Source organism: Hevea brasiliensis, chromosome 9, assembly GCF_030052815.1.
Source record: "Hevea brasiliensis isolate MT/VB/25A 57/8 chromosome 9, ASM3005281v1, whole genome shotgun sequence".
In the NCBI taxonomy this organism is placed as follows: Eukaryota; Viridiplantae; Streptophyta; class Magnoliopsida; order Malpighiales; family Euphorbiaceae; genus Hevea; species Hevea brasiliensis.
Genome location: NC_079501.1, coordinates 24392622 through 24418292, shown reverse-complemented (window position 1 = coordinate 24418292; position 25671 = coordinate 24392622). Strand labels below are relative to the sequence as shown.

The following is a 25671-nucleotide window of genomic DNA, read 5'->3' as shown; positions in this document are numbered from 1 at the left end:
TAGGCTTAAAGTCTTCATTTTTATCACCCATGTCAAATAATTTTCACTTGTAAACATTAGAGGTTCAGTCCCTGAGAAGTTGCTGGCAAACATCTTTACTCTCTCTCTCTCTCTCTCTCTCTCTCTCTCTCTCTCTCTCTCTACTGGTGTTTGATTTCTCCCCTTACAAACGCTTAAAATGACATTCTCTTAATGACTTATAAGTCTTTTAAGAAAAGGATTCTAATATCACTTTATATATATATATTTTATACATATCTTTAAATACGTGAATCATTATCTAATCATATTAATTTTTATATTGAAATTTTTATTTTTCTAGTTACATAAATTTAGTAATTATCTAAAAAAATTTTACATTTCCTAATTGAATCTATGGTTAATTTGGATGATAGGGATTAGTCTGTTAGATGAATCAAATTGCAGAAATTAAATTATTATAAATTAAAAATATAAGGACTGACCTGTTGTTTTTAATATGCCTTAGAACTAATTTGTAAATTACCCGAGCAAGATTTATAGCTATTGCCAAACGGCACCGTCTTTAGCACTAAGCTAAATAACACGCATTTCTCCCTTGGCATTTGCAGATCTGCCCTACTGTCCCCTCCTTCCATCCTCACGCCTGCAATATTGCTCCCCCTCTCTCTCTCTCTCTCCGTCTCTCTCTCTCTCTCCGTCTCTCTCTCTCCGTATGTGTTTGGGCACGAATGTTGATTTCCTATAAATTAGGACAGCAACACTTTTAATTACTTGGTCAGTGATCATCTAAACATCCATGGTTTCTTTTTATATGATTTTCTATTCGATATCTGATTTATTTTGAAATCTTATCTGATGGATGAACTTTGTAAGAAACCAAACATTGAGATGCAAATTATGTCTACTTTATTTTGATTAAAGGATTGTTGTTGCATTTAGTTGTTATTTATCATGGGTAGACAGAGCATTTTCCACTACATGCTTATAACTGGGTTTCAGATTTCATATGTTTATTTCCCGGGGAAATGTAGGAAACTTAGGTGATTTACAGATTGAGTTTTACCTGAGATATTAATACAGTGATGTGCCAATTCACACACATATATATAACCTGTTTTTTTTTTTGTTTTATTTATTTTTTTGTTATTCCCTTGGTTACATGTGAGTGCCAAATTGGCCTTGGGGTACACAATAACAATAAGTGTAGCTCATTCCATCACAATGGGATTTGAGCATGGGATTTCACTTGAGGCCCTGTGATAGCATCTTAAGATTAAGGAGAATTTGTTTAGTGTATTGGATTTATAAATATGCTTATGGTATTTTTTGTCACAAACAGCGGGCTGGTTTCATTTCGTATAAATCGCTGCAATTAACTGCGTAATAATGATGATTATTTTCGTTTTAGGTTGTTTCTGGGTGCTGCATCAATTTGTTTCATGAGTTGGAATGGGTTTTGCTGACAATACACTGCAAACAGAATCAAAAAGTGTGGTATCATTCAGCAACTGCAGCCATTCTGAGGGAAAATCGGGAAGACTGCCTATGGAAAATGGTCATTATGATTCTTGTGCTGGTTTGCCTAAGTATAAGCGGCGGAGAGTTTCAGCCGTTAGGGATTTCCCCCCTGGGTGTGGACGATTTGCCCCACGGATCTCTTTGAGACTGAATGGAGAAGCCATTTGTGTTGGTATAGCTGAGAATTCAGTAGACCAGGGGAAGTGTGGTGATGCATTTGGGGATGGAACTAGGCTTGAGTCCCAATCTCCCAAAGTGTTGGAAAATTTGGATCTTACAGATCAGCCAAGGCAAAAAAATCATGTGGAGTCCAAAGCAGAAGCACCAGTGGTATCATCTGATCCGATGGATGGGCTTATTGCAGTAAATATAACACCTGTTAAGATGCCATCGCCAGGAGCTCCAGACACTTTGAGTAATGCGGAGGATATTGAACCATTAAAAACTTTAGAACGTGCAAAGATTGATGTGCCAAAGGATATGGATAAAGTGGATATTTCTGCTCTAGTGGAATCCATGGTCCCACGAAATTATCCTCCTCCTCGGAGGATTTCAGCTTTTAGAGACTTCCCTCCATTTTGTGGAAGAAATGCTCCACGTCTTATTAAAGAGAGTGCAAATATTATTCTTGCTTCTACAGAGAACAGGAATATTGGTAAAGAGAATTGTGCTGAAGAAGAGCTGATGAAATGTGCAGTGAAGACTGATGTGAAGCAAGTGGGAGACAATGTTCAAAATGGAGATGCCCACAAGAATAGATTGGAGAGGAATATTTCTAGTCTGAGATTGGTTAATACTCAAGTTGAATCCGAAGGACCTACTTCTATGGATATGAAGAATCAAGATGAGTATGGAGCTTCTTGTGAGAATGAGATGAAGGTGATCCAAGAGGATTTACCAGAAGAAAGCATCAAATCTCCTCAGGAAAGCATTCAAAATCAATGTGACTTGAAGTCTGAGGCAGCCCCTGAATCAGGAAAGAGAATTATTGGAGGTCTGGAGGATAATTTAGAGATGGATTTTGCGTTTAAGATGGAGAAGAAAAGCTCAGGGAGAAAGCTTTTAGACTTATCTTTCTGTACAAATACAATGTTAGAGGAGGACAAAGAAGGTCTGGAGTTTGCATTGGACAGGGTTGTTGTGCAGGGTCTTATGGCTGCAGGGAATGATCCTTGGAGGCAGGGAAAAATGGCCCATAAATGTAAAACCTTGGCAGGTGGTACAGATAGAGGCAAAGGGAAGAAAAATGATTTCACAATCCAACAACGTTCTGGATCTGCTGTCAGGACAAAGAAGAACAATGTTGATAACTTTGGAGGGACACACATGAAGAAGAATAAGAATTCATCTCCTAGTGGCAAGGCTTATCAAGGCATAGGTCAGATGGTTGTATGGGATACAAAAGATGATGTTCAGCATGGTAGTGTATCTGATGATTTTCAATTGGTTAGGAGTTCTTGTAATTTTGGTGTGACACTTCCTCCTTCCTGTCCCAGCAGTTTGAGTGATAAAGCCGATGGTAATGATGTGTTTGTCACCAGAAACAAAGTTAGGGAAACATTGCGTCTATTCCAAGTTGTCTATAGGAAACTTGTTAAGGAAGAAGAGTCTAAGTCGAAAAATATTAAGAGGCCTGATTTAGCTGCAGCAAATGTTCTTAGAAAAAAAGGAAAATATGTAAACACAAACAAGAACATCATTGGCTCTGTTCCAGGTGTTGAAGTTGGGGATGAGTTTCAGTACAGGGTGGAGCTTAATATTATTGGTCTTCATCGCCAAATTCAAGGAGGTATAGATTTTGTGAAGGAAGGTAATAGTGTCCTTGCAACAAGTATTGTAGCATCTGGGGGCTATGATGATGATATGGATGACTCAGATGTTTTGATATATACGGGTTCAGGAGGGAATGTAAAGGTTGGAGATAAGGAACCCGAAGATCAGAAGCTTGAACGAGGTAATCTTGCTTTGAAGAATAGTGTGGATGCAAAGAATCCTGTGAGGGTCATTCGTGGAGTGTCTGAATCATCCAAAGCAAAAACTAGGACATATGTCTATGATGGACTATATTTGGTGACGAAGTGTTGGCAGGAAATGGGGCAACACGGAAAACTTGTCTTCAAGTTTAGGTTGGATCGAATTCCAGGTCAACCAGAGCTTGCTTGGAAAGTGGTGAAGAAGTCCAAAAAATTTAAAGTACGAGAGGGTCTCTGTGTAGATGATATCTCTAAAGGTAAAGAGTTGATTCCCATTTGTGCTGTGAACACCATAGACGATGAAAAGCCTCCACTGTTTGAATACATCACTCATGTTATATATCCTAATTGGTGCTGCCCTATTCCTCCAAGGGGCTGTGATTGTCCTAATGGCTGCTCTGAAACTGGGAAATGTTCATGTGTGGCAAAAAATGGAGGAGAGATCCCATATAACCATAATGGGGCTATTGTTGAAGCACAACCTCTGGTCTATGAGTGTGGTCCTTCTTGCAAGTGTCCTCCTTCTTGCTACAATAGAGTCAGCCAGAATGGTATCAAGTTCCAGCTTGAAATATTCAAAACTGAATCAAGAGGATGGGGTGTGAGATCTTTAAATTCAATCCCTTCAGGAAGTTTTATCTGTGAGTATGCAGGAGAGCTTCTTGAAGAGAAGGAAGCTGAACAAAGAATTGGCAATGATGATTATTTATTTGATATTGGAAATAACTGCAGTGACAGTTCTCTCTGGGATGGACTTTCAAACCTCCTAACTGAGACAAAATTAAGTTCTTGTGAAGTTATGGAGGAGAGTTGCTTCACCATTGATGCAGCAAAGTATGGCAATGTGGGGAGATTCATCAATCATAGTTGTTCCCCTAATCTCTATGCGCAAAATGTTCTCTATGATCATGAGGACAAGAGAATTCCTCACATAATGCTGTTTGCTGCTGAGAATATTCCTCCCTTGCAAGAGCTAACATACCATTACAATTATACAATAGATCAGGTTCATGATTCTGATGGCAATATAAAGAAGAAGAGTTGCTACTGTGGTTCTTCAGAGTGCACTGGGAGGATGTATTGACGCTGTCTAGCAAAAGAGTTGGATTTAGAAGCAGCTGTGTTTTACTTGTCAAAGTAAGTTGCTCTATGGATTAGAAATAAGTATATATCCATATAAATATGCATACCTCGACTGTTTGTCTATATGTTTCTCTCTCCGTTGTTTGTATTTTGAAGCAAGCATACTTCTTTCTTTTTTTTTTTTGTTTTTTTTTTATGACTAATTCCCTTTTGATAAAAGATGTATGTCTGTATGCATTTCCTTTGTGTATATTTTGAACACGTGTGAGTCCCACATAAAAATGAGAGTATTCATTTGATCTGTATATATGAGCCTTGGTGAACAACTGCTAATGATCCATGTCAGAAAGGGACTATTGTTTTGTTCAATATATATATATATATGGTAACTTGGTAAACTACTACTAATGACTAGACTTGGGGTTAGCCAGGTTTTGATAAGGATATTGAATTTCACTTTTATCATATTCAAGCATTATGGCATTCCATTCCTACTAAGATTCAACTAAACACAATTAATTAGAATCAACTGGCTGAAGTCAAATAGGTAAGGGCTAGTTTCTTGCAGAAGGGTCTCCATGCACCCATTTGTGGGGCCACAATTTTCTTGCCGCAATTTTCTTGATTGTGCTTCTTGTCATGTTGGCAACGTGTGCTAATACATGGATGCAGTGTCTTAATGCTGGAATTAGTTTTGTGCATATTATATTTACTTTGCTGATGCTTAAATTTATGCAGGGATTCTTATGTTTGCGACCAACGAATCGTAACCCCAGTCAGTTGTCATATGTTGTGGTCAATTAAATTAGTGGCTCGGAAGATCATTTGATAATGTAATCTTAGTCTTTGCAAATTCCAAGTGTTGTTTGTTGTGAGTTCTAGGTTTGTATATGCACTGGTAATTTTTAATTATCATCTTTGCAACGCATATAATAGAAAACAGAAGCTCTAGCGTTTTGCCTAGCCATTTTGAACCTATCTTTTTCCCTTCTGGAATATGCAAGTACAGTGCACAGATTATTTATGCAAGGGTGGTATAGTTTATTTTTAAATATCATATTAATTTAAAATAGAGTTCTAAAAATAACATTGCTGCACCCAACTGTGTATAGTTAATGAAATATAAATGGTAAAAAAAATTAGGAGGCACAAACTTGTATAGTGATACTCGTGCAAAAGTATGACAAGTATGCAACTTTATTCTTATCAGGAACTTATGAAAAAGGTACATGAATCCTTTTAATTTAAACATTGCAAATTCTGTGTTTATTGGCTTATGACATGGCAAAAAGACGCAAAAACTTAATGAGAACAATTAACACCCTTAATGGAATAACAACTAAAATCCTCACGACTGCAATTTTAAGTGAGCTGAATGGCTGAATCATATGCAACCCCAGCTCTCCAATCACCTGGAATAGCATTTGTTGCCTGTACCCATTTGAGCCCTGCACTTCCACTCACTTGGAACCTCATGGTAAGGTAACCCTTTGGTGGGTTAGCCATGTCAAAAACTGCTCCATAGGCCCTTCTCATGCCTATCCATTCCTTGCAATCTTCCTGCAATAATCCATTATAATAAAAACACATTATATTTGAAAAAATATATATTTTTTTATTTGTATTTATTTAATAAACTTTAACTCTATAATACTGAAGTTAATACCTGCCATATTTCAACGGCTACAATATCATTTTGGCCTCCTTGGTAGAGAATAACAATGGCCAAGTAATCAGGAAACCTGCTATGCTCATGGATCTTGAACATGATGTTGTAACCGGCGTACCGGCAAGAAATCCTCCGGTATTCTACATTGACGACACCATATGCAAATAATTCTAAGGCCATGTTTGGACGTGCCAATCTTGCATAAGCACTTGTGCTAAGGATGAAGTCGGTGTTGTCACCTTCACCATAGTCAGTCACCACTACATTCACTCCGTCGTCACTGCAAAGTTGTGGTGCCTTGCACCTAACCTGAATAATTATTCAAGAATAAAACCATCATTATCAACACCAACACCACTGTTTAATTAATTATTAATTAGTTAGTGCTTGCTTAAATAATCTTTTTGAACATATTAATTAGAGCAACTATTTTGGTAGGTTTGCCATATATGTGTTGCTCTAAAATTTGAGCATTCATTACCTGATAACAAGCACCACAGCCAGTGCCATTCTTGTACAACCTGGAAACTCCAGCCACATTAGCATCATTGACCTTCCTTCCATATTCTCCAAACCCACAAGCTCCAGCTAAATTACATGTAAATTGAATCAATTAGCATCATAGAACAAAGGCAAAAAATTTTAAAAAATATCATGATTTAATATGCAGACAAGGATTGAGACACATACTTGGTGTCCCTAAGCAATCAGGGCTACCATAGTAAGTTGCCCTAGAGTATGTGAAGCCTTGGGAGTAACATATTGCAGGTAGTATCACCAAGAAACAGAAAAGGCAATAACCATATTTAGACTCCATAGCTTAAAGGGAAGAAGTAATATTAATAGCAAACTAAGCTGAGGAAGAAAGAAATGAAAATGAGAAATGGTACTTATGGGATGGGAAGCTATGGAATTACAATGCCCTATTTATAGGTGAGAACTGAGGCTGCTGTTGAGGCAAATTGCAGCCTTCCTTCTTTCCATTTGGGCTAATAATTAAGGGTGTAGGAAGGAGAGAGATGTGGGAAGATTAGATTAGTGATGTGTCAGTCCGTGCAGGCTCCTGCATTGACCATGGAAGACACCTTTCCATGGTATTAGCAAGAGGATATATTGGCTAAAATCTGCCCAACTTCTTTTTTTATTTTTTATATATTATATTATTTTATAATATATTTTTCCTGTTTAAAATAGGATTTCTTTGAACGCACTTGTAGTAAGGGTTATGGTATTTGTGGTTGGCTGAATCTAAATTAAATAGATTGGTTTCCAAATCCTTTTAAATTGCCTTAAAAGTTTAATTACATTTCTATACTTATTTGAAAACTTTAATTTAATTTAATTTGTTTTTAATTTTTATCTAATTTAATTTAACCTGAAAATTAAGTTCTTAGTTTTTTTGTTTAAATTAAAAAATTTAATCTCAAAATCAAAAAATTAAACTTTTTAATTTTTTATTTAAATAAAAAAATTAAAAAATTTAGCTCATAAATTTTAATTTTTGAACTAAATTAAGTTTAAATTGAAACTTTTAGATTAAATTAAATAAAAAATTAAAAATAAATCAAATTAAACTTTTTTGATAAATATAAAATTAAATTAAATAAAAAAATTAAAAATAAATTAAATTAAAATTTTTTAATAAGTATAAAAATTAAATTGAATATTTCATCATTTCAAATTTGATTTTGAACTGGCTTGAGGGCGATTGATTTGACTTCGGTTGAGAACAAATAAAATTAATGTTTTAGAAAAATTAATTTTAATGAATTGATTATTTAGTAAAAAATAAATAAGAAGTGTAAAACAAATTATTGAATCAAAAGATTGTGTTGTGTATTTTTTTGTTTGAAATAAAAAAAAATTGCATAGAAAAATTAATTATGTTATTTTATTTTTTCATAACTATGTTAATTATATTTATATGCTATTTCTGATTATTTTAAATTGTGATTCAAAAAATTTATTTTCTTAGCTATTGCTCTAATTTCCTTAGTTTTTCTTAATTTTTTTAGTTCAATTACTTTAATCATGTTATTCAAAAACTTATTTCTTAAATAGTTTGGTTAAATTGCTTTAATTATATGCAAAAAAATTTTACCTTATATATAAAATTTTATTTAATTTTCCAAATTATTTTTTTTTTGAAAAAATTCTTCATTTGAATCGAATATGAATTGAATCGATAATTTTGAGAGGAAAGAGGCTAGAATTGTTCGGAAAAAGAAATCATATTACCATTTAATTGCTATATTAAAATAACATAAATTTTTAAAAAATATAGTTACCGTAAATTCAAGTTTATCAAAGGTGTGTTGGTAGCAAATAATGCGGCACTATACTAAATTATGAAACAATGGTTTATTTTGTTTTGACGCTTTGTAATTTGGACTCATTCTTTATGGCCCAAAAGCGCATCTTTCAGATTAGAAGGCTTGTCACTTACATGGTCTTTCACATTTCCCTCTCTTTGTGATGTGGGACTCGGTTTATTACTGCCTCTTACTCTAGATCTCAAGCAACGCCAGCCCTTAACTGCAGCGTTTTTTACGTGGCCACTGTCATTCCGAAGATGTGAGATGTTACAATTATCATTTCAATTAAAATTATAATGAGAGTCTCGTATAGTAATTGTGTATGTAATTTTCTATAAATTGGGTGTTAATATATGTTGGTGTACCCCATCATACTCCGCCCGACTTTTATCATTACTGTGTAGAAGATAATCCATACTTGTATGCCTTAAAAAAAAAAAAAAAAAAGATTAAGCTTTAATTTTTAATATTCTCTTACATCACATGTTTAGGTAGGATTCACTAAGTAATGGAAGACTTGAAATGAGATTGGGATCACAACTGAAATTTAATTAACATAAGAATCATGCAGAAAAATGCTACGAAATATAAAAAATCTTGTCTTTATTTTTATGTAGATAATTCCCTAAATGCATAGGCAGGCTTTGCTTGATAAGATAAATCGGTTGATATAAATTGCATCTAAAAGAAATACAAATCCAAAAGGTTTATAAGGGTAAGAGCCAATTAATTATTCAGTTCTAATCTTCTAATAATATTTAATCTAAGTTTAAGTAAATCTAATTTTCAGCTATTTTTTCACTTTCACTCTTCAATGATAATGATATGATATTAGAGCAGGTGATACTCGAAAGGGTTAGCAAAAGCTAATCCGAATACCACCTAATGGATAAAAAAAGAATAAAAATGACTCATTATATAGTGAAGGTGAATTCAAATTACCATAAGATCTAGGCAATTGGTAGATTGTTGGAGAGTTTATGAAGCTGCTTCTTTTATTTACGTTCAAGGTTGAAACAGGATTTGAACTGTGATCATTTGCAAAACTACTTAGTAACATGAGCTAGGGAATGAGTGCATATCAATTACTTACGTTTAGGTTCCTACAGTAAAGTCGGTTAACAAGCACAACTTAAAAATTTAATTCCTCTAATCTCTTTCGGCTTCTTCCCGGATAGGTACCTGCAATAATTATTGCTCTAGAAATAGCTTGTTGAGCTAAGGGCGAAGCTAATTGGAGGATCCCACCAGCCAGGCCACGTCCATTCAAGCCAACTGGAGTAAAGCGGTGGGCTATAACCAATAGGATTAACGCCACTAACCCATTGTTAGTTTGGTAGGAACGCACTGAAGCAAGGCTGCCAATCTAGGCAAGCATATAGATATTAGCTGTCCCTCGCGTCAATCGTTTGGATAAGAATGGGAAATTTGGTGTGGCAGCACTTGCAAAGATCTTACCAAGTTTTGTTAAACAAGTTGTTATTACAACTTTTTGAGCTTCAACGCACTTGGTCAGTGTTAGTATGCACAAGGCAAAAATGGATACCAAATCTAAGTATAAAATTAGGGCATAAATCAACTTTGGGGAGAAATTGGGGTAGGTGACTGATATTCCTAGTCTTCCACTTGGCAATTTCATAGCAGCCCACCAAGTTGCAAACAAGGAAGCCACTGCCAGTATCCATTACGCATGATTCTCACCCTCCCAAAATGAATCCATTCCTTAGCCATCAGGTTTTATTTATGTTATTGCGTTGCTTTTCTAAATTGAATATTTAGATTCATTGAGAAATTTTACTAGCAACTTAAAACCTCTGCTCTCTCCTTTCTCAACTCCACATAGTGGTGCAAAACAATTCCAGTATTACAAGTTTCAGCCATTCACAAAAAGAGAGAAGGAAACAAACTAAGTAGCTACAATTAAATTGATCTGCATGAAATTACATGCATCAATGCATGTGCATTCATATTTTTGCAATACATTATGTTACAACAAATGCTTGTTATACGTTTAGATTAACCACAGAAACAGCATAATCCATATCTAAAAAAGCTTCAAGGTTATAATATCCACAACCTTGCTCCCATTCAAGGCCACATTCCATTTCTTGGTTCGTTTGTGTCACCGTCAATTCAATATACTTCGCTTCAGCCAAATGCAAATTAACATAACCTAACAACATTCCAGAAAAGAGTTGGAAAAAAAAAATTACAGTTGAAATAATGAACAAGAATTAGCTTATTGATTCGTAATGAATTCAACGATAATTTGACAGTTCACATAGAGGGAGGGAGGGAAAGAGAGAGAGAGAGAGAGAGAGAGAGAGAGAGAGAGAAAGAGAGAGCATAGTTAAGATAGTGACTGTCACTATATTGCCATTATGGCTTATGTAATATGATATCTCTCAACACGGTGCCCTAACCACTGGAGACATAATGGAAGAGATGCTGTTGATATTTGGAACCTTAGATGTGTATGGTTGATAATAAAAAACAAAAAGAATTGCCACCAAGTAGCATCCCCTCCCTACATTTGCTAATTTGAGGATCAAAAAAGGGACCGAGGGTTGTATAGTGGTGAATGAAACTGATGTTACCAGAAAATAAAGTACACCACCAATTAACATTGCCTTTTCAATAATTTCCAATATCAAATCCAACAATCTTACAGAACAATAAAAAATGCATACAATGAAAAAGGCAAATGCAAGGTGTAATAACCCATGTTTAAATGTACAGTCAATCTACAACTTGGCTAATATACTTTTCCAGGTGTCTTTCTACTGAAATTTCAGGAAGAAAGATTCTGTAATAATTTTAAGGTGGCGTGGCCATGAAAAGAACAAGCAATTGCGTTCAGTTCCAGAGTATACTTCAAGTTACATACTAGAGCAGTGGAGTAGTTAAGAATAGCAACAGGTGCTAAGTGGATCCATGAATGTAAGGTATATGATAAGTGATTAAAGATATCCCACAGGATAGGTCATATACAGCTTAATGAGGGGCAGTGAATCATTATGATAATAATAATTTTATCAGTGTGCAGAGGTATTCTGGTCAGCACACTGGTAGTCTATACGTTGCTCCAGCCAGTTACCAAGGCCATACCTAGAGAGGGAGAGGAGGTAGGGGGAAGGGGGGTTGGTGGTTGTCAAAATATGTCTAAAAATAAAAATTTCCAAGATGACCTGCACTTATTCAAGTGACTAAATTCAGTATCAGTCTTAAGCACTGTCAAAATTGTAGTAAGTTTCAAATGTGGCACAAGTGATCAATTTATGGCCTGGTTGAGAATTTAAGGAAAAGTTGAGAATTTTCATACACTTTGTTGGAAGAAAGGAAGCGATGAATGTCACTTATGAACTAATAGATATACTATTATAAAACAATTAAATTTTATGTTCAAAAGAAATTTCACATCATCAAAATCTGACAATGACTTGCAGATGTACCTTCTCTGATTACTCACAACAATCACCAATCTAAATTTCTGTCAATCATATAAGCTGTGCCTTTTTAAGGTCAGAAACAACTCCACGGTCTTTGGTGCTCCTTTCATTATATAGTACCTGCAGAAAATCAAGGAAAAAGTAAACAGTGATGCATGAAACCAAAACAAAATTAAATAACTTTTTTGACTCAAGTACCTTGTCTATGATGCCATATTCAACTGCCTCAGCTGGATTAAAATATTTTGGGCGACTGATGTCTGCTTCAATCTGTTCAGGTGATTTTCCAATATGCTTCGCCAGGAGATTGACCTGTAAGATATATATATATATATATATATATATATATATATATATATATATTTTAAAAATGACCTTTACGATATAGTAGATAGAGGTAGTACATATCTCTCTCCATTGTCATATGTTGATGTATTGTGGCATAATCTATTTTAGGTAACCATTCAGAATGGTTAGAAAAATTATGACCAAACCCTACCAAAGAACTATGATTCCTGGTAGTCAGCAAGTGTGGTATTCTAGAGATTGGAAAAATATAATTAAAATGAGTAATATCTAATCAGACAGAAACACCAAAGCCACTATTAATTTTACCAATTCTGCTTTCACATTCTTGACTTCTTTTCTTGCAAGGTCGACATCTGTTGCTTGACCTTGAAATCTTCCTATTGGCTGTAGATTGGTAGGAAAAAAAGGCCACAAGAATGACAGATCTTCATGTTAGAAGTATCTGGTAGCAATTTATTAAAAGAACAGATTGCAGCATCAAATGGTCAAGAAAACACCTGTTTTATCATGATAGTTGATGAAGGTAGTGCAGATCGATTTCCCTTTGACCCAGCAGCCAGAAGTAAAGCTGCTTCTCCCCAAGCGTTACCAACACAGAGGGTAAATATAGGTGGCTTGACATACCTGCAGCAAAATAAGTCAGCCATATACAAAATAGACAATATAAATTCTCCTTAATAGTAAGGTGGTTTATGGTGTTCATAACAAAATTTTACAGTAAACTTACTGCACATCAAAGAATAGAACACAGACACAGATGAAAGGAACAAATGAACAATTATCTCTATGATTCAAGAGACATGTCTCGCAACAAGCATGTCGTACTCATATCAGAACTAAGTCTATTTCTATGAATATCTGCCGGTGGGCTTTGAAATAAGCAAAGAATCCATGATATGTCCCTATACAATGAATGCAAATATGTGTCTGTAATTTGTGAGGGAAAATAAATTGCGCTTCTAATATGCATATGGCTAAAACTAATTAGAAGATGGTAATTACATATTTAATGCAAAGTTTTCCTTCATATAATTCACATCAAGCTGGCTTACATTAGTAATGAAGGTATTTGTTATTAGGATCCCAGTCAGATTTGGATAATTCATCTCAATACTTAATTGTTAGAATAACCACGTGCTATGTTAAAGTGAACTATCCTTCAATAGTTTAGATCAGATAAAATGAAGAATCCAACCACACAATGCATTGGTACATGCAAGTTGGAAAAATTTAAACCCGATCTTTATGTCCAGTTAGTGTCAAACACAGTAAAATTTCATGGTCAGATGTGTCCATGCTACCATGAGTCCTCAGCATGATTATGACAGAAAAATGCAGGGAAAAAGGAAGAGGTGGTTTTGGGGGGTGGGGGGAGGTGGGGGGGCGGGGACTGGGCGAGGGGGTTTGGGGGAGTGGTGTGGGAGGAGGAGATGGGGTTAAGGATGAATGGCTTAACAGAATTTCATATAAAAAAAAAAAAATTCCATCATGTGGAAGGGCATTAAGCTTATGACCCCATAACATCATAGATTGCAAAAGCCTCTGTCTCATAACCCAGCTTTTCACCACCCTGAAAAACAAAAAGCTTTTGTTAGTGTCATAATCGATTACATAGACACCATAATTCAAGAAACATGCTCTGAGACTCACACACACACATCAGACGAAGGAAAGCTAGATAAAAGAAGAACAGTCAACCTTGGTTGTACCAGTGGAGTTTATATAGAGGTAAATAGGTTTCTCTTCATCCTCATACTGAAGGTAAAGAAATTCTGCAAGTATTAACTCTGTGACAGAAGGTACAAGAGACATGCCCAAGTAAACAATCCGATTCTTGAACAGGTAAGATGCTAAGTCAGGGGGAGGTTGCTCCCACGCACTTCCCCTAGTATAAGGAATAACCTGCCAAAGAAGACTGAAAAATAAACAAACAAATGTTTGCAATATGGGAAATTTTCAGACTTAATGCACAAGAAATATCTCAATTCACCAAGTAATATAGAATTTAGAACAGATTTATGACTTCACAAATTAATGCACAGAAGAACTATCAATCTTACAAGTGCATTTCAGTACTGATTTATTCTGTTGTTCAGATAAAGTTCAAATGAGAGATTAAAGAAGATAGGAATACGAAACAAAATAAATAAGCATCAGTCCTTCAATCACAGGTCAAAAACACTATGCTAAACCCTGTTATTCCTTGGTGGGCAGTGACCGCCAAAAATTATGAAGGAACTTTCACGAATTTTCAGCCCCTTCAAAGGTCTGGCTGGCATGCAATGTGTTGTGACACGTTTACCCTCAACTTTGAGTGTAGTCTCATTTTATTTGATCATATATAAGCTCTGGAACGTACCAATGAGATTAATAACCTTAGCAGAGTGGAAAATGATTCCCAAGTCTTTGGACGGAGGGTAGGAAGAAACAATACTCATTACGCAGTAATCCAAACAACAATGTTTATTCCTTGTGTGGAAAAAAAGCAAGGTAAACCTAAAACAATGGATCAAAAAGGGGAAGCAAAGGAATAAAGAAGCTAAAATTGAACTCACCATAGTGACAACGCTTCTTTTGCCTTTAGAACTGGAAATTGAAGCCGGATTGAGACATTCAGGTCGAATTTTTATGCCGGAGAAGTCGCCGATGACAGTTCCGCCGGCGGCGAAGGGGGACAAGAAGCTTGTTGAGAGAGAAGTTCTAGGAGAAGAGGATAAGGAAGAGAAAGCTAAGGTTCGGTTGGAGCTTGATGTTCGTAATGAAGCCAGTGGCGATGCTAACATGAGCGCGTGGAGCGCCAGGCTCGATGCTGTTGCGGCAGCGAACACCATTGACAGCGTAGCTAATTGCTGAGAGATTGAAATGAAGATGCGGAAACAGAATTGGCCGCCGATGCTCGATGGGTTTTTGCCTGTTAATGGATCACATAGTTACCCAGAAAGCCCAACTATGAAGCACAATATCATTGCCTTAAAGCCCAAAGATAAAAGCCCAATATCATCACAACAAGTAGGCAAAGAGCTTTTCTTTTGGAATATTCGAGCTCATTTTGTTTTAGAAATATTCCATTCAGAAAAATAAATAAACGAGTTTTGCCAAATGGGATATTCGATTAGCCCTAATCTATCTATATCAATTAACTTATTGTAATCCTGAAATTGATTTAATAAAATCGGATAAATTTCAATTGTCACGACTCAATTGCTGGGCCAGACCGGTACTAATACTTGGATTAGCATAAGGTTTCCGAAATCCATAGTAAGCCTAATTAATTCTAATCCAACTATAAAGTCCATAAATATAGTACAATCTTAAGAAAATAAATGAACAGAGTCTGACTATAAATTAGACTGTCCAATAGGGAGTATTAACTCATCCGATCTGTAAACACAAAATATCACAATCTGGGGGGCTCAGCTTACCCTCACAATCTTCAAAGCAAATAAATGATCAAATGGGAGCTCGCCTCCCTCATCCAAAGAAACATCTCATGCATCCAAGCATATCCTCAAAGTCTACAACACCATAAGATTAAGTTATTACAATCCCAGATAAGATTAATATACTACTGGTATATGCGGAGTTTTAAAATATGAAACAGAGAAAATAAAACATAATTAAGCTTTTCTAGTAAACTACGAGAAAGAAAATAGGTTATTATTAAAAAGTTCACCTGTCACCTGAGAAAAATAGTTGAACAAGGGTAAGTAGTTGACTTATAGAGTAAGATATTAATTTTAAATATAATTTCTATATAGAGCTAATGTATTGCTTAGATATGAAATGCAGCATAATCACATAACATTAAATAATTCAAGCAATATTCGTACAAATGATAATTTGGAGTACGCATACACCCGTGTATCACATCAACATATATACATATGGGAGCTGATCCCCTATACAACTCTTTTACTTCCAACACGTGCCAGCAAGGTCAACTCAAGCCGGACTTTCTCTTAATAATTCAAGTGCAGAGGTCAACGAGATCAACTCAAAGCTGTACTCATCCTAACTTATCCGCATATAAGGATCAGGTCCCAGCGAGTCAAACTCTAGTCGTGATTGCCCATCCTACCCATATCCATATCCACACCACACACACACAAACACATACACAGAGCTCCAAATTACCTTAACGCGACACAAGAGGGTGCCTACCATTTTAATATATATAAATGTAGGTGAATGCATGAACATGCCTTGAATATATGATAATATTGAAATTATAAATAAAATCAATATCTACTCACAGAATAACTAAAGATCATTGTGGTGGCTGGGCAGAAGAGGAGGGTTGACTCGGATCACCTAAACAATTATATTAATAAATCTATCAATATTAAATCAAAATAATAATTTAAAGAGTCAAGATATCGTAAGTTTATGTCGAAAATTCGGCAGAGTTTTTCCTGTAGTCAGAACCTACCCAACCTGCAAAGCAACTCAAATAATACTTCCAATTCCAATTGTCTCAGACTCACATCACAATAACATCATACTGCACCTCCTGGGCCCGCTAAACCAACCAAATTAAACTCAAAAATTCTATAAACATGCCCTGCAGTCGTTAGCATTGCTATTAAACTATTACAAAAGAAATTACAATTTTCTGACTATCCATGAATATTTTATAAATTTTATTCTAAACCTAATATTAAGCAAAAAGAGCAACTTGAAAATCGGGTTTACCTACGCTAATTCTTAATGTAACACCCCTATGTTCGGTAGTGCGTTCTACTGTTCCGGTGACAGTGTCTGTCCTGACAACTAGAATGCCTAGAACTACATTTAAAAGTTAGTGAGGAGACATAAAATAATGAAATACAAGAAAAGATAATACAAGAAAAACAAAGGAAAAATAATAGCAATGAAATGAAACTAAGTTAAACGAGCCAGCACCGCAGCGATGGGTGACCGCACGGGGAAGTTACGGCACAGGTAATAGCCGACCCCAGGACCGCAGGGAACCCTCGGAATTCAGTTTCGAGACATAGTTAAAGACTTATTGAAATACAAATGTCATTAGAAATATCAAAGAAAAATTAATTAATTAGTACAAAGAAAAATGAGAAATTGAGAAAATGATAAAAACTCGGTATTACCGAAAAATAGGGAATGCAACCCGAAAGGGGCATTGTGGTCATTTGACATCTCTAGTTTTCTTTTGACCTAAATGTCCATTAAAAATAAATGATATTACACTTTGGAAATGTCATGAAAAATTAAAATGGTGTTACATAATCTAAATAGTAACAGATATGAGGAAAATGTGGGAATTATGGAAAACTTGGATTAAATAAATCATAAACCTCATTAGTGCTCCACTAACATCACCTAAGTGGACCTTTAATCAGTTTTGGGACAGAAAATTCTGTCATCTTCAACCTTGGGACATCCAGCTGAAATTTCCTTTGGAGAAAACTCCATGGCCGATTGAGTGAGAGCTCCATGCAACCTTGGTTAAGTCACTTTTTCCATTAGATTCCTTCACTAAACCTTGTCCACATACCTTGGGCAACATACTTGGAGCAAGAAAGATAAGTTTTGGTGAGGTTTTGAAGAAGTCCAAAAGAGGTAAGTGTGTATTTTCCAATCTTGCTTCATTAAACTTTGAGTGGATGTTGTGGGTAGTTGATTTATGGAAGAATTTTTGAAGTTTGATGTTTTAATGGTGGTACACCATTCGGCAGCCATGAAACCTCACCATGAACAGCTTGTCCTCACATGTAAATGGTAGTTTAAGATGTTGATGTAAGTGTTTATGTGTGTAGGAATGATTTAGACAATGTATACTAAATGTATGTGTAATGGTGCATTTGATTTTGGAAGCTTGAAAGCAAATTTGAAGGAGATGTGTTCATGAGGTGATTCGGCAACCTTAAAGTTTAGTTTGAAATGTGTTGTTTCATGGTTTGGTTTATTGAATTATGTTGTTGTTGGTGGCAGCATGTATATGTGTATAATGGTTTGGAATTGGATATGTAAATGGGGTATGTTCATGTGGTTAAATGGTGTAAATAGACTTTGGAAAATTCTGTGTTATAGTGCGCATATTGAGAATGGTTACAAGCTATCCAAAATGACCAAAATGTGTTGTTAAATGTGTTAATGGTAAGGTACAAACCAGAATTGGCATGAAGGAAGTAATTTGGTAAGTGTTGAATATGTAATTGGTAAGTAATGAGGAGTGTGTAGTAGGGCAGTGTATGTTTTGGCTTAGAACCTTAAGTGTGTGACTCCAATTGATATGAGGCCAATTGGAGGTGAAACTAGGCACAAAAGGTGTCAACTTTCATGAAGGAAGCTTACCTAAATTCTGCCTAGAAGGTGACTTGAAAAATGACCAAATCCGGATTAGTAACTTGAAAGCCTGAAAATTGACCATTTGCGCAACAGTTAGTGTTTTGACCATAACTTACTCAAAACAAGTCCAAATGATCTGAAATTTTTACCATGAATAGACATAGATCTACAATTCTTATCAAGACACCAAAGCCCAGAAATGGCCAGAACCAAACCAAATAGCTTGCACAAGTTTAGGTACCAAAACTGGCCGAAATGAAAATGACCTAAAAATGACCTAAGCCTACCATTTTAGCGCATTCTGTCCAGCATTGGTAAATTGACCATAACTTGGTCTACACAACTCAGAATGACCTGAAATTTTACCCCGCGTGCAATAAGACATAGACCTACAAGTTTGTAGTTTGGACCAAAATCCGAAAACCGAGGGAATTAGATCGTCCGGCTAGGTCAAAAAAGTACACTGAAATCGGGTAAATAGCAATAAAATGCAATACACTTGGAAATGAAATTGGTAACATATACCAACACTAAAGGGCTATAAAATGTGACATATTGATAATATTAGAATTGACTCACTTAGAGTGCATCAAGGGTCAACATTATAGGTTGACTAATGAAATGAATTGAAGGGAATAATACCAAGAAAATTTAAATATTAGATTTTATTGTTAGAAACAAATTCATTGAGTACTGAAATACCTTAAATTGTGTGTTTCAGTTGAAAAGGATATTGAGAAGCATAAGGAACACTGAGTCAGGGCCAAGAGGCATTTATCAAAGGTTTGTGCACAATAACTTTGATTTCTTATTTTCTACTTAAAAATTTATTTGAACATTATAGTTTTAAATTGCTTCTATGCACAATACTTTTTATATTCACTGCTTTTACCAGAAAATTTATTTGGAGAAATGAGTTATGAATAATTTTTTATTGTTTTGGCTTTGGGAATATTATTTGAAAAATATTGTGTTGCCTACTTTACAAATGGAAATTTTGAGATAAAATGTGATTTGTGGTTTGTATGAAATATTGTGATTTGGAATTGTTTTGATTCACACTTAGCATGACAATGTTACTATGTTCCTCCTCCATTTATGGGGTGAGTGTGATTATATTCCTCCCTCTTTGACTTGTCAGTCTGAGGTGAGTGTGGATGAGTACTCATTATCTAGCTAGCTTCCTCCCTCATTGATTTCAATTAATGGGGTGAGTGTGTCTTGTCGTAGTGTACAACACGGCATGTTTAGAAAAGTTTGTGTCATGACCTAAGTTGTATTATTGATTGGCAACACTGTGTTATTTAGTTATTTGATCAAATTGTGTTATTGATTGGCAAAACTGTGTTATTCAGTTACTTGATCAAATTGTGTTATTGATTGGCAAAACTGTGTTATTCAATTGTTTGATCAAATTTGTGTTATATGAACTTCGTAAATTGTAAAATGGAATTGTGAATTATTTGATTTATAAATTGTCAATAAAAGATTTATATATTGCATTTCAAATTGTTATTGTGCACCACTGAGTAAATTTTGCTCAGCGATAGCTTTTCATTCTTTGTGAGTAGACAAGCCCAGATGTGAGACTAGGCTGCTTATACCACATTTTGAGATTTCGCCGGGTATATCGAGTATACTATATTGTGTAGTTTTTGTTGTAATGTATGTGCACTATATGTATATATTGTACTTAGTCTTGAGCAATTGTAAACTAAAATTGTAAACTATTTTGCCTGTAAAAGTATTGTGATAAATTTATCTTATCTTAGTTTTTTTTGAAAACATTGGAAAATTAATTGTTGAACTGAGTTGATAATGTTGAGAAATTTATTGTGTTGAACAAATTATTAGAGTTTGGGATTGAGGAATTATATATTTGAAGTGCTTTTTACAGGTTTTTGAAGAACTGTTTTATTCAAAATACAAATGGCACTCTGTCAAAATATTTATAGAAATTGTTAATACTTTAAATGTGTTATTTGGTTTCACTTCAGTTAAAAAATTTTTAACACCTGTCAATAGTGCTAACCACTATAAAAAGAAGTAAGAAAAGTTTTAAAATCCCTTGTAGTGTATTTAATGGGTTATCAGTAGACGAAGTTGATAATTCATTAGGTGTACTACGGGATCATGTTATGCCTTACAGAGGGGTAGGGTGTGACACTTAAACTTGGAGCACGTCCGAGATGTCTGAAAATAGTGGAAAACACTGTAATATTGACCCCCTTCTGAAGTGTGTTGGGCAGCTCTCCTGTCTGGCCCGAAAATACAGTCTCAATTGCCAGTAGAATTTCCTTGAAACAAGAACACCTACGCGAAACATACATTGCCAAAAGTTAAAATATAATTTTTATTTAATTAAACAGACTCGTTAAATACCAAAAAATTACTACTAAGTTCATGGGACCCATCAAATTTTCTGTCATAACCCAAATTATGAGTCGGACTAGTACTAGGAATTAGGTCAACATAAGGCCCCCAAAGCCTGTAGTAAGCCCAACTAAACACTAACCTATCAGCAGGCCCATATTTGGCCCAATTTTAAGAAATCAACCGGACAGAGTCCTGCCATAAAATAGACTATCCAACGGAGAGTTATTAACTTACCTCACCTATAATCTCAATAAAAATATATTTGGAGAGCTCAGCTCACTCATCAATCATCCACAATCCAGAATAAAATCAATTGGAGCTCAGCTTCCTCATCCATCATAGGTATTCAACCACTCAATTACATATATATAATGTTTAATAAGTTATAATCCCAAATATTAATAAATATTGTAGTCCCAAACTAAATAATATGTTTCTGTACATGAGGAGAGCTAGGATTTATATTTAACAATACAAAACATAAAATTAATAGCAGTAGACTTGCGAAGAATGAAAGCAGGTTAAACACATAGAAAAAAAGCTCTCCTGTAACCTGAAAAAAATAGTGAACAGGAGTGTGCATTCAACTTAGAGAGTAAATATTTATTTTACATACAATCTCTATAACTATTTAATTCTAATGCATCCTTGGAAATGAAATGCATCATCTTCATACAAATCATATTAAGTCACATTAAAGATAATCTGGAGCACTCACGCACCCGTATCAAATCCATACATATATGGAGAGCTTACCTCCCTATCCAGCTCTCTTAATCCAAGGCCTGCCAGCGAGATCAACTCATATGGACTTTCGCTTAATAATCCATATGCGGGGGTCAGCGAGATCAACTCATAGCCGTACTCACTCCGACTTCTTTGAAAAAAAAAAAAGGATCGGGCCCCAAGTGAGACTAGTTCAAGCCGATTTGCCTATCCTACTCGTATCCATATACATCATATACACAATCACTCATACACACAGCTTTAAATTATCAAAACACAGCAAGCAAAGTAATATCCTTAAGTATAAATGCAAAGCAGGGCATGCCTAATATTTAACTACATAAATATAAGTATAAGTGATGCATAAGCATGCCAGAGATATAATAATATTAAAATTATAAATAAAATAAATATCTACTCACAACACTTTAAAGGTTGCTGCGGTGGCTGAACAGAGGAAGAAGGCTGTCCCGGCTTACCTAAACAATATATCAAAATTTATTAATAAACAACTAGAAACAAAGCTGTAGAGAATCAAAAGACAACCATAAGGTTTTGTCGAAAATTCAACAAAGTTCTCCCTATACCTAGGACCTACCCATCCTACAAAAAAATTCAAATAACACTTCTAATTCTTAATTTCCCACAACCACAATACATCAATATCATATGGTCCCTCCTGAGCCCTCCAAATCAATCAAAACTCACAATTTGAAAAAATTATATTTTAGTCTCCGAAACTAACTTTTTAGCAAAAACCACATAAACTAGCTTTAAAAATTCTAAAATTTTGCCCCGTGGTCTTTAGCAATATTACTAAGCTAATACAAAATAAATTATAATTTTTTAACCTACTATGAATATTTTATGGGTTTTTAATCTAATTCAGACACTCGATAATTAAGAAAACTTAAGTTTCGGGTTTACCTACACCAATTTCGACGCTTAGGTCGCGTCCGGGGTGTCTAAAAATGGTGGGGTAGCCTATAATCTCAACCCTATTTTGAAGTTTTTCCGGTAGCTTATTTGTCCGGCCTGAAATTAAAGACCCAAGCAACTGTCGAATTTCCGCGAAACGAGGGTACCTACTCGACCAGGAGTTAGAAAAAAAAAATTTAAGGAATTAATTAAGCTCAATTGAAGCTCAGAAAAATATTACGAATTTCATAAGACCTACCGAAATTTCGATGTTGAAAATGGGTTCCTCACGAAGCTCTCATCGTGTAGAGCACGCTGGTACTCTCAGATTTCCCATAGGGTTTTCGGTTTGGGAGAAATTTAACCCAAAAATTAAAATGGGTTAAAACTTCTCGAGCAAAAATTGGACAAAATACCCGATGAAAATGGGTGATCTTGGTGTCTATGGAAAGCTCTCATCGAGTAGAAGGTGTTTGGGACAAGGCTCTATCCGATTGGTTGCCGGATCGGTCAGATTTTGGCCAGAAAAAGAGGCGGTGCTGCGCGTGACAAGAGAGGTTTGGGGCTTAATTTTTGGTGGTTTCTAGCGGCAGCCGGCGAACGGGAGGGTGCGAGGGTGGTCGCCGGTATGTGGGGGAGGGAGGGGAGAGGCTGGCCAGCTGTGGGAAGGAGGGAGGAGAGAGAAAACGAGAGAGAGAGAGAGAATGTTAGGGCGCGCAGGGAAGAAAGAAGAAAAAGAAGAAAGCCGGCTCGATTCAATCGGTTTGACTCAATCTGAATCGATTCGGCCGATCCGATTCAAAATACACGAAATTGAATTTTTTACTCTGCCCTGAGACTAAAAATGCAGCTCAAAATTTTCAAAAAAATTTTAGAAAACTCAGAAAATTTTTTGGAGTCTAGATATATTTTTAGTTTTGTCATGTGGTCTTTAAATTAATTTTTAAAAATTAACAATGTTTATTGACTTTGAAAAATCAAATCCGATTTCAAAAATTTGAAAAATTCCAAATAAATTTCTAAAATTTTTATACAATAAAATTTTAATATTCACATATAAAATAAGTATTTTAAAAATTAGGGGTGTTATATTTTCATGTCAGAAAAATTTAAAATTGGTGTTGTTGCGAAGCTCTCGATGAGTGGAGCGTGCTGGTGATCTTAGAATCAGAGTGAGGTTCACGGTTTGGGAGAAATTTAGCCCAAAAGTCGAAATGGGCTAAAATTTATTGGGCTTGATTTGCACAAACTGCTCAATAAAAATTGATGAAATAGGTGTCTTTGGAAAGTTCTAGAGGAGTAAAATACGAAGGAAATTGGACTCAGTTTGATTGGTGGTCGGATCGGCCAAAATCTACCCAAGAAGATGAAGTGGCGCGATTTGAAAGGGAAAACTTTGGGAGGCTTCGGTAGGGAAGGGTGGCCGGAGGTGTGCCAACGTGTGGGGGAGTTGGGGTGAGGGGAGGCCGACAGTGGGGATGTAACACCCCAAAATTTTAAATTTTATGAGCATTTTTGGTATTTTAATTTTATTTAAATTTTAGGAATTTTTTTGAGATTTTTCAGATTTTAAAATCGGGTTCTATTTTCCGAAAATATAAACTTTAATGATTTTTAAAAATTAATTTAAAGACCACGTGGCAAAACTAAAAATATATTTGGAGTCTACGTATTTTTCTGAGTTTTTTGGAATTTTTTCGAAATTTTTGGACCTCGTTTTCGGTCAGAGCAGTAAAAATTTAAAATTTTGTATTCGAATCGAATCAGCCGAATCGAATCAGCCGACCGGATCGGACCGGTCGAATCGGACCGGTCTTCTTCTCTTTTTCTTCCTCCCGCGCGCGACGTTCCCTCTTCCTTCTCTCTCTCTCTTTTCTCTCTCCTCCCTCCCCTGCCGCCGGCCAGCCACCCACCTCCTCCTGCCACCCGGCCACGCGCGCCACCTGTCACCCGGCCAGTGCCGCCCGAGCAGCGGAAGCGCTCGCGAATCCCCTCCCTCGCTCGCGCGGCGTTTTGGCTTCTCCGGCCAAAATCCGGCCTATCCGGCCACCAATTGGACCGGGTCTTGTGCCTAAAATCATATACTCGGCGAGAGCTTTCCATAGACACCAAGAACGCCGAAATCCATTGAACGGTTTGTCCGATTTTTGCTCGAGAAGATTTTAGCCCATTTCGACTTTTGGGCTAGATTTCTCAAAAACCGTGAATCGCACGAGAAAACCGAGGGTACCAGCACGCTCCACTCGTCGAGAGCTTCGCGGCGACATAAATTTCAATTTTTTCCCACACCGTTTTATCGGTGGGTCCCACGAAACTTCGCAGTGTTTTTCTAAGTATTTAATGAGCTTAGAAAATTCTGAAAAATTTATGTACTAACCCCCGTGTTATGGGCTTCGTGTAGGTATCCTCGATTCGCGGAAATTCGGCGATTGGCCAGTCTGCGAAATTAGGCGAACTGACCGTTCTGGAAAAATCTCCGAATTGGACCGAGGTTTTGGCTAGCCCCCCATTGTCAGACGTCCCGAGCACGTTCCTGAAGTCGGAATTGGCAAAGGTAAACCCGAACCTTGCTTTTTCGTAATTTTCTAGTGCTTAAATAGGATTAAAAATCCATAAAATATTCATGGTAGCTTAGAAAATTATGATTCTTTTTGCAATAGCTTAATAATATTGTTAAGGACCGCGGGGCAAAGTTTTAGAATTTTTAGAGCTTATTTGGGCAGTTTTTTCAAAAATGGTCAATTATAGGGACTAAATTGAAATTTTACATGTTGTGATGGATGATTGAATTGGTGGGCCCAGGAGGGGCTGTGTGATGCGATTGAGTTGTGGACATATGGATTGTGAATATAGAAGTGTGTTTTGAGCCCTTTTGCAGGTTGGGTAGGTCCTAGGTATAGGGGAGACTCTGCCGGATTTTCGGCACGACTTAGGACGTATTGGTCTTTTTCTTTGTTTGTATTGAGTCAAATTTATTAAATGATTGTAATATAATTGTCGTGGCCAGACGACCTTCTTCCTCCGCCCAGCCGCCACAGTGATTGTCG

General features: G+C 35.9%; 3 protein-coding genes across 4 annotated transcripts; 1 reads left to right on the top strand and 2 right to left on the bottom strand.

The window, feature by feature from the left end:
• The first annotated feature begins 623 nt into the window (after positions 1-623).
• On the top strand, positions 624-5519 carry LOC110648349 (uncharacterized). 2 transcript variants are annotated; one of them, XR_009151338.1, is made up of 3 exons: positions 624-756; positions 1391-4610; positions 5295-5519. XR_009151338.1 is itself a non-coding variant. In XM_021802565.2 (2 exons), the coding sequence occupies exon 2, from the start codon at positions 1432-1434 to the stop codon at positions 4555-4557; it is 3126 nt and encodes a 1041-aa protein (XP_021658257.2). In that variant the 5' UTR covers positions 629-756; positions 1391-1431; the 3' UTR covers positions 4558-4861. The 2 variants fall into 2 exon arrangements, 1 of the variants encoding a protein (XP_021658257.2); XM_021802565.2 differs by lacking the exon at positions 5295-5519 and having other exon boundaries at positions 629-756; positions 1391-4861.
• Positions 5520-5735: 216 nt separating this feature from the next.
• LOC110648350 (expansin-like B1) lies at positions 5736-7183 on the bottom strand. The gene is made up of 4 exons (XM_021802566.2): positions 6916-7183; positions 6707-6813; positions 6223-6534; positions 5736-6116 (listed from the first exon to the last, which is right to left on the bottom strand). Exons 1-4 carry the CDS (start codon positions 7040-7042, stop codon positions 5919-5921), a joined length of 744 nt encoding a protein of 247 aa, XP_021658258.2. The 5' UTR covers positions 7043-7183; the 3' UTR covers positions 5736-5918.
• A 3255-nt stretch (positions 7184-10438) lies between these two features.
• On the bottom strand, positions 10439-15200 carry LOC110648354 (ATP-dependent Clp protease proteolytic subunit-related protein 4, chloroplastic). Its single transcript, XM_021802570.2, has 8 exons — positions 14854-15200; positions 13997-14200; positions 13813-13868; positions 12796-12922; positions 12605-12682; positions 12188-12301; positions 11993-12109; positions 10439-10713 (listed from the first exon to the last, which is right to left on the bottom strand). Exons 1-7 carry the CDS (start codon positions 15127-15129, stop codon positions 12038-12040), a joined length of 927 nt encoding a protein of 308 aa, XP_021658262.1. The 5' UTR covers positions 15130-15200; the 3' UTR covers positions 10439-10713; positions 11993-12037.
• Between the last annotated feature and the right edge of the window lie 10471 nt (positions 15201-25671).